The sequence below is a fragment of the Gorilla gorilla genome, chromosome 2 (assembly GCF_029281585.2).
Source record: "Gorilla gorilla gorilla isolate KB3781 chromosome 2, NHGRI_mGorGor1-v2.1_pri, whole genome shotgun sequence".
Taxonomy (NCBI): domain Eukaryota; kingdom Metazoa; phylum Chordata; class Mammalia; order Primates; family Hominidae; genus Gorilla; species Gorilla gorilla.
The window spans coordinates 160119471-160129324 of record NC_086017.1 but is presented as its reverse complement, the minus strand read 5'-3'; the positions used below and the strand labels follow the sequence as shown (position 1 = coordinate 160129324).

At 43.9% G+C, this 9854-nt stretch overlaps 1 protein-coding gene across 1 annotated transcript; it reads left to right on the top strand.

Moving 5' to 3' along the window:
- Nucleotides 1–584: 584 nt before the first annotated feature.
- LOC101132384 (ubiquilin-4-like) lies at nt 585–3203 on the top strand. The gene has a single exon (XM_055381735.2). The coding sequence runs from the start codon at nt 614–616 to the stop codon at nt 2402–2404; it is 1791 nt and encodes a 596-aa protein (XP_055237710.2). The 5' UTR covers nt 585–613; the 3' UTR covers nt 2405–3203.
- Nucleotides 3204–9854: the final 6651 nt, after the last annotated feature.

The following is a 9854-nucleotide window of genomic DNA, read 5'->3' as shown; positions in this document are numbered from 1 at the left end:
TCTAAGTTTAGAACAATTTCATCAACCCAAAAGAAATCTGTACCCATTAGCAGTTACTCCTTATTCTCTTCTTCTTTCCCTCAGTCCTGGGCAACTACTAATCTACTTTCTGTCTAAACATTTGTCTATTGAGATTTACCTATATGTAGTTCTTGTGTAACTGGTTTCTTTCATTTAGCATAATGTTTTCAAAGTTCTTCCATGTTGTGAAACGTATCAATATTTCATTTCTTGGGCAGGTGCAGTGGCTCACGTCTCTATTGCAGCACTTTGGGAGGCTGAGGCAGGCAGATCACCTGAGGTCAGGAGTTCAAGACCAGCCTGGCTAACATGGCGAAACACCATCTCTACTAAAAATACAAAAATTAGCCGGGCATAGTGGCACACACCTATAATCCCAGTTACTCAGGAGGCTGAAGCAGGAGAATCGCTTGAACCCTGGAGGGGTTGCAGTGAGGCAAGATTGCGCCACTGCACTCCAGCCTGGGTGACAGGGTGAGACTTTGTCTCAAAAAAAAGAAAAAAAATGGCAGAAGCGGAGCCGGGCCGGCCGGGCGGGCGGGGAGGAGGAGGAGCCGGGCGGGCTGGAGGGCGGCCGGGTGGCGGCGGTGGCATGGCAGAGCCGAGCGGGGCCGAGACGTGGCCCCCCATTCGGGTCACCGTCAAGACCCCCAAGGACAAGGAGGAAATTGTGATCTGCGATCGAGCCTTGGTCAAGGAGTTCAAAGAGGAAATCTCCCGGAGGTTTAAGGCTCAGCAGGATCAGCTGGTCGTGATCTTCGCAGGCAAGATCCTCAAGGATGGGGACACACTGAACCAGCACGGAATCAAGGACGGGCTCACTGTCCATCTGGTCATCAAGACCCCTCAGAAGGCTCAAGATCCAGCTGCTGCCACTTCTTCTTCCCCCTCCACACCTGACCCTGCCTCAGCACCCTCCACCACGCCTGCTTCACCCGCCACCCCTGCCCAGCCCTCCACCTCTGGCAGTGCCTCTTCGGATGCTGGCAGTGGAAGCCGGAGGAGCAGTGGTGGGGGGCCCTCTCCAGGGGCTGGGGAGGGATCCCCCAGTGCTACTGCGTCCATACTCTCTGGCTTTGGGGGCATCCTGGGGCTGGGCAGCCTGGGCCTGGGCTCTGCCAACTTCATGGAGCTGCAGCAGCAGATGCAGAGGCAGCTGATGTCCAATCCTGAGATGCTGTCGCAGATCATGGAGAACCCCCTGGTCCAGGATATGATGTCTAACCCTGAACTGATGCGTCACATGATTATGGCCAACCCCCAGATGCAGCAGTTGATGGAGCGGAACCCTGAGATCAGCCACATGCTCAATAACCCTGAACTCATGAGGCAGACAATGGAGCTTGCTCGGAATCCAGCCATGATGCAAGAGATGATGCGGAACCAGGACTGGGCCCTGAGCAACCTTGAGAGCATCCCTGGAGGGTATAATGCCCTCCGCCGCATGTACACGGACATCCAGGAGCCCATGTTCAGTGCTGCCCGGGAAGAGTTTGGCAACAATCCCTTCTCTTCCCTGGCCGGGAACTCCGACAGCTCATCCTCCCAGCCTCTGTGGACTGAGAATCGAGAGCTCCTCCCTAACCCCTGGAGCCCCTCGCCCCCCACCTCCCAGGCCCCCGGGTCCGGTGGGGAGGGCACCGGAGGATCGGGGACCAGCCAGGTGCACCCGACGGTCTCGAACCCCTTTGGGATCAATGCGGCTAGCCTGGGGTCAGGGATGTTCAATAGCCCAGAAATGCAAGCCCTCCTCCAGCAGATCTCTGAGAACCCCCAGCTGATGCAGAATGTGATCTCAGCATCCTACATGCGCAGCATGATGCAGACACTTGCCCAGAACCCCGACTTTGCTGCTCAGATGATGGTGAATGTGCCGCTCTTCGCGGGGAACCCCCAACTGCCGGAGCAGCTCCGCCTGCAGCTCCCAGTCTTCCTGCAGCAGATGCAGAACCCAGAGTCACTCTTCATCCTTACCAATCCCCGAGCCATGCAGGCATTGCTGCAGATCCAGCAGGGACTACAGACCTTGCAGACCGAGGCCCCTGGGTGCTCCTTTGGGATGTCCCGGACCCCAGCACCCTCAGCAGGCAGCAACGCAGGGTCTACGCCCGAGGCCCCCACTTCCTCACCAGCCACGCCAGCCACATCTTCTCCAACAGGGGCTTCCAGCACCCAGCAGCAACTCATGCAGCAGATGATCCAGCTTTTGGCCGGAAGTGGAAACTCACAGGTGCAGACGCCAGAAGTGAGATTTCAGCAGCAGCTGGAGCAGCTCAACTCCATGGGCTTCATCTATCGTGAGGCCAACCTGCAGGCCCTGATTGCCACAGGAGGGGACATCAACGCAGCTATCGAGAGACTGCTGGGCTCCCAGCTCTCCTAATCCCTCGGCCCCTGCCTCCTGCCTCTCCCCTCCCTCGATGTCAGCATTCGGTTCTTCTGTCAATCCTTACCCTCTGCAGCTTGTCATCCCTTCCGTCTTCTCCCTCATCCTTTCCAAACAGCAGGGTGACTTTAGAGGCATGGGCTCCAACCCCTTAGCTCTGTCTGAGAATTATGGTTTTACTGCTACGTCTCTAACAGAATCTTCTCTCCTGGTCTCCTTGAGCAGTGCTACTTAAACAGTTTTCACAGTTTCATTGATTGACTCTACCTCCTTGCCCCACACCACTTTTGCAGTCTTTAAACTTTCAGTGGCTGGGCAGAGTCGAGGGAGGAACCAGCTCTCTGGTTTACTGGAACATAGTCTTCCATCTATACCACTAGGGTTTTGTCTTATGTTTACTTTTGGTAACTCTCCTCCTCCTTTTTCTCCCTACCCCGCAACCCCTAGCCCAACCAATGCTAGAATTTCTCGCTCTGAAGGAGGAGCAGGTGAAACAGGTGGTAATTTTCCTCCTCGGCCCCTATTGTGGTTCATTCAGCACTTTTTGGTGGGAACTGTTGGAAATTCCAGGGTAAGGAGGAAGACGCCTGTTCTCCCTGTCTGAAGAGGGAGATGAGACAGCTCTCTGGACAGGAATTAACAAACCCTGGAGCAGCCCAGAGGAAATTGGTGTGAAAGAGGAGGGAATGAGATTATTCGGAGGAAGGGAATGGGGGAGACAGCCTGAGTAAAAGGCTTGGAAGTTGGAATTAACAGTGGGGAGCAGAAGCACTCATAGCTCTTTTAGGCAGAAGAATCCAGGCCCAAGCTGGCAGAAGAGACTTAGAGATGCTAATGGAATTTAAACCGAAGAAAGGAGCTCAATGAAACTAAGCGCCACGCCCCACAAGGGGTCATATTGGCTTTAGTTCCTCAAGCACATGTGCTTATATGCACACACACACACATTTCCATGGACCCAGGTCTTGCTTGTGTCCCCAGGCACCAGTAATTTGAGCCCCCCTCAAAAGACATGAAGGGGGTTGGGGTCTGTGTGAGTAGTGGGGAGGTGCCATGTGTATCCACATGTGTGCATACACTCTTTAGTTGGGTGGGAAGTGGATTCCTTGTTGGTTTCTGGTTCAGAGTGCTCTCCCACCACCAGAGACAAGTGGGTAAAAAGGTCAGTCCATTGCAGGAATATATATCTGGGAGAGCTAGGTCCCTTGGAGCTCTGGATGCTGGGTAACCCAGAGGTAATGTGGGTACCCTTTCTGAAGCTGTCAGGGCTGTGACTAGCACCCTTATCACCCCTCACTGTCTTGTGGGAATAGTAGAGGGTTTTTTTTTCCTCCAGAGCCCCTGGCCTTTCAGTTCTTAACTATTTCCCTCCAGGCCAGAAAGTTTTCTTTGAGGAAGGAGAGGAGAGGGTGGCAATGATGTCTTTGATCTGGAATTGGACATTGCTCTGTCAGAGCACAGAGGAGGCTCATATCACCTCTTCCCTCTCCTACCTGGCCCAGCTGCTTGGAGGACCGACCCCATGGCTGAGAATATGACGGCAAGAGGAACAGAGTTTGCTCCAAGTGGGAAAGGGTCCCAAGCAGTCCAGAGAAGATGTCTGTGTGGCTTTCCCTCCCTGCCTCCCCCAGCTCCCACACTGGCCTTTGTAAATAAATGGCGTGGTCTTTGTTGTGAAAAAAAAAAAAAAGAAAGAAAAAAGAAAAAAAATTCATTTCTTTTTTATTGCCAAATAATATTTCATTATGGGTATACCACATTTTGTTTATCCATTCATTATGGATGAACATGTTGGTGGACGTTTGGGTAGTTTCCACTCTGGCTGGTAAGAATAATGCTGCTGTGAACATTTGTGTTCAAATTTTTGCATTGACATATTTTTTTCCTAAATATATACAAAGAGTAGAATTGCTAGATCATATGGTAATTCTATGTTTAACATTTCAGGAACTGCCAGACTGTTTTCCAGAACATCTGTATCATTTTTCATTTCCACCATCAATGTATGATGGTTCAAATTTCTTCATTTCTTAGCCAACATTTGTTATTGTCTGAAGTGATATCTCGTTGTGATTCTTATTTGCATTTCTCTAGTGACTTTTGATATTGATTATCTTTTCATGTGCTTACTAACCATGTGTACAACTTCTTTGGAGAAATGTCTATTCAAACCCTTTGTTCACTTTTTAATTGGGTTTACTTTGTTATTGAGTTGTAAAATTTCTTGTCTAGATGCAAATCTTTTATCAGCTATATGATTTGCAAATATATTCTCTCATTCTGCGAGTTAACTTTTCATATTCTTGGTAGTATTGTTTGTAGCATAGAAGTTTTAAATTTTGATATAGTCCAATTTATTTTTCTTCTGTTGCTTCTGTTTTTGGTGTCATACCTAGGAAACTATTGCCTAACCAAAAGTCATGAAGATTTACTCCTATGTTTTCTTCAGGAGTTTTGTAGTTTTAGCTTTTAAAATTATGTCCATAGTCCATTTTGAGTTAATTTTTGTTAAGTTTTTTATGTTGTGAAGTAGGAGTCCAGGTTTTTTCTTTTGCGTGTGAACATTGAGTTGTTCCAATACCATCTGTTGAAAAGACTATTCTTTTCCCACTGAATTGTCTTGGCATGATTATGAAAAATCAATTGATCATAAATGTGACTAAATTCAATTTCTGGAATCCATTCTATTTCATTGATTTATATGTCAATCCTAATGTTAGTTCCACACCGTCTTGATTTCTGTAGCTTTCTAGTAACTTTGAAATTTGGAAATGTGAACGAATTTTGTTCTTCTGAGGGCCGGGCACCGTGGTTCACACCTGTAATCCTAGCATTTTGGGAGGCTGAGATGGGTGGATAACCTGAGGTCAGGAGTTTGAGACCAGCCTGCCAAAATGGCGAAACACCGTCACTACTAAAAATATAAAAATTAGCCGGGTGTGGTGGCTACTCTGGAGGCTGAGGCAAGAAGAGAATCACTGAACCCAGGAGGCAGAGGTTGCAGTGAGCAGAGATCGTGCCACTGCACTCCAGCCTGGGTGACAGAGCAAGACCCCATTTCAAAAAAATTTTTTTTTAATAAATAAATAAAAATAAAATCTTAAAAAATTTTTTCTTCTTTTTCAAGATTGTTTTGGCTATTCTGGGTAATTTGCATTTCCATATGAATTTTAGGGTCAGTTTATAAGTTTCTGAAACAAAGAAAGCTCGGATTTGATAAGGATTTCATTGAATTTGTAGATCAGTTTGGGGAGTATTGCCAACTTAACAGCTTAAACCTGCTTTTTTTTTTTTTGAGACAGAGTCTTGTTCTGTCACCCAGGCTAGAGTGCAGTGGCGCGATCTTGGCCCACTGCAACCTCTGCCTCCCAGGTTCAGGTAATTCTCCCTGCCTCAGCTTCCCAAGTAGCTGGGATTACAGGCACCTGGCACCATGCCCGGCTAATTTTTGTATTTTTAGTAGAGACAGGGTTTCACCATGCTAGCCAGGCTGGTCTTGAACTCCTGACCTCAGGTGATCCACCTGCCTTGAACTCTCAAAGTGCTGGGATTACAGGCATGAGCCACCGTGCCCAGCCTTACAGCTTATGCCTTCTAATCCATGAACATGGGATGTCTTTTTATTTACCAAGATAGTCTTCAGTTTCTTCCAATAATGCTTTGTAGTGCATTGCCTTTTTTTTTTTTTTTGAGACAGAGTCTCACTCTGTCGCCAGGCTGGAGTGCAGTGGCATGATCTCAGCTCACTGCAACCTTCGCCTCCTGGGTTCAAGCGGTTCTCCTGCCACAGACTCCCGAGTAGCTGAGACCACAGGCGTGTGCCACCACACCCAGCTAATTTTTTATATTTTTAGTAGAGACGGAGTTTCTCTGTTAGCCAGGATGGTCTTGATCTCCTGACCTTGTGATCCACCCGCCCTGGCTTCCCAAAGTGCTGGGATTACAGGCGTGAGCCACTGTGCCCAGCCTGTGCATTGCCTTTTAAAACAGGTAACAAAACCCAAAATTGGGTCTGTTCGCTATATACACCCCATGGGCATGACAACTGATTTTCATGTATGTCAGATATTCTAAATTTATGCTGGTATCTAAAATCTGATTATCATGGAGCTTTATACATGGAGTAACATTGCTTTGGTCCTTCATAAGACAACTTTTACAAAACTGTGCTTTGGCATTATCATTAGTAATAACTACCACTTAACCTGATACTAAGGTTCTTTTACATATTAACACATTTAACCTTTCCAGTGATTGAATGAGGCAGATATTCTGCAATCCCCACTTCAGAGATAAGGCACAGAGCTTGCCCACTATACTGTAACTGGTAGTTTGTACAGCTGTGATTTGAACCAGGGAGCCTGCTTCCCCAGTCTGTACAATTAAGCACTGTTTGGTAATATGTATGGGGTGTCCACTGCTCAAAAGCTGCAAAAGGGTATGTGTACAATGAAGTAACTCTTATCTGCCACCTTTGTCCTCCAGCCACCAGGTTCTCTTTCCTAGAGTGGCATTCTCTTCTTGGCTTTCTCTGTGGCTCTAAGGGTGCCTCAGAAATCTCACTATCATGGCTTTTCCAATGTGCCATTGAAGATATTCACTATGTTATGCAGTTTCCTCTATTGAAAGATCCATGGGAAAATTGTCACACTGGTCATCGTATTAAAAATAAATGTTGCATTTCCTTAACACTTAGATTTTTCTTTATTTCATAGAAACTTTGATGTTTATAAATATATCAAACACATAGAATACATGTTTTCCTCTTTTGGGGGGCCAATTAGAAACTTGGAGCAAAATTTGTAGCCACTTCTAGTCATTATTTAGGCTCTCTACCCTGCATTTATTTATCTATGCTTTAACTTTTTTCCCATTATTATACTTGCCTCACTTATTTATGAAGTTGTTTGAGATCCTTTGGAAGTAGGAGGGAATGGGGAATTAATTAGTAAATAATTAAATGATAAGAGGGTTTCTAGTGGGAGTAGAATGGAAAGATGAAATTCAGCTCAATTTCGGTGACTTTGGAGGTTTTTCTAGTGATTTGTTAGTAAAATGTATATTTCATAAATTAAAGAGGCATAGTTATTGATCCAGACACGGGAATAATTTTCTGTAATTAGTTAAAATCCTAGGCTGGGCCCAGGGGCCCACGCCTGTGATCCCAGCACTTTGGGAGACTGAGGCAGGAGGATTGCTTGAAACCAGCCTGGGTGACACTGCGAGACCCAGTCTCTACAAAAAATAAAAAATTAGCTGGGTGTGATAGGGTGTGATGGTGGGTGCCTATAATTCCTAGGGAGAGGTTTAGGTGGGAAGATTTTTTTTGAGCCCAGGAGCTTGAGATTATAGTGAGCTATGATAGTGCCATTGTCCTCCAACTTGGGCAACAGAGCAAAAACCTTGTCTCTAAAAAAATAAAAAGAAAAATACAGTGAATGCTTGATCTTTTCATCTTACTTTTATTACGTGTTCTGCCGGTAATGTAATAACAACATGATAGTGGTCAAAAAGAAGGATAAGATTGTCCAGGATCTCTAACTCTCAGTCCTTCAAATATATTTCACCTTTCAAACTTTGGTTACCATATTTGTGATCTTTTAGTTCATGGGTTAAATCATTTGGCAGTTACCTTTTCTTTAAAATCAACTTTATTGAAATAAAATCTATATACAATAAAAGTCACTTTTTAAAAGTAAAAAATTCAATGAGCTGTGATAGATATAAACTATCACCACAGGTATAACCATCTCCACAATCATTCACAAAACTTCCCTCTATGCCTTTATGGTTAATCCCATTCCCTGTCCCCTGGCAAATGTAGCTCTGATTTCTGTCCATATAGATTTGCCTTTTCAAGAATTTAATACAAATGTAATCAAAGAGTATGTAGTCTTTTGTGTCTGTTTCTTTTCCTCAGTGTAATGCTTTTGAGATTTATTCATGTTGTTGAGCATATCATTGGTTCATTCCTTTGTATTGCTGAGCAGAATTATTTTGTGTGCGTATATCACAGTGTATTTATTCACTTGCCAGAAGATGGACATTTGCAGCACTGTTTGTGCTAATATAAGATATGCAAATAACCTAAATAACCATTAATAGGGGTCAGGTTAAATAAACTATAATATATCCATGCAATAAAATACTATGCTATGCATCTGTAGAAAGCAATAATAATAAAGACTGCTCTTAATGTCTATGATAGAATGTTCTCCAAACTATATTGTAAAAGAAAAAAATAAGGTACCTGCGACAGACTAGGAATAGAGGGGAACTTCCTCAACTCAATAAAAAACATCTACAAAAAACCTACAGCTAACATCGTACTTAATGGTGACAAATTGGAAGCTTTGCTCCTATGATTAGGAACAAGGCAAGGCTCTTCTCTCTCAATGCTGCCTTTCAATATTGTGCTGAAAGTCCTAGCAACAAGAGGAGAAAATAAAATCAAAAGTATGCAGATTGGGAAGGAATAAGTAAAACTGGTTTTGTTAAAAAATGACATGATTATACAGAAAATTCAAAAGAGTAGACAAAATGACTCCTAGAACTAATAAGCAATTATAGCAAAGTTGTAGGATACAAGGCTAATATATAAAAATCAATCACTTTCCTATATATCAGTAATGAACAAGTAGAATTTGAAATTAAAAACATAATGCCATTTACATTAACATCTCCAAAAATAAAATACTTGGGTTGAAATCTAACAAAGTATGTACAAGATCTATATGAGGAAAACTTGATGAAAGATATCAAAGAATAATTAAATAAATGGAGAGATAGTCCATGTTCATGAATAGTATCTCAGTCTATGCTGCTATAACAAAGTATGATAAGCTGAGCAGCTTAAAAACAACAGAAATTTATTTCTCACAGTTCTGGAGGCTGGGAAGTCGAAGATTAAAGAATTAGCAGAGATAGTGTTTGGTGACGGGTTGTCTCCTGGTCCATAGATGTTGCCTTCTTGCTGTCTTCTTCCATGGTGGAAGGGATGAATGAGCTCTCTAGGAACTATCTTATAATAAAGGGCACTAATCCCTCATGGCCTAATATCCTCCCAAAAGGTTCCATCTCCTAATACAATCACTTTGGGCGTTAAGATTTGAACTCTTGAATTCTGTGGCAACACAAACATTCAACTATAGAGGATAAGAAGACTCAATATTATCAAGATGTCAGTTTTTCTCAACTTGATGTATAAATTCAATGGAACCCCAATAAAAATCTCACTAAGTTATTTTCTATCAACAAACTGATTCTAAAATTTATAGAGACAGGCAAAAGACCCAAAATAGCCAACTCAATATGAAGGAGAATAAAGTTGGAGGACTGACTCCAAGACTTACTATTAAATCAAGACAGTGTGGTATTGGCAAAAAACAAACAAACAAAAACAGACACATAGATCAATGAAACAGAATAGAGCGCTCAAAAATATACC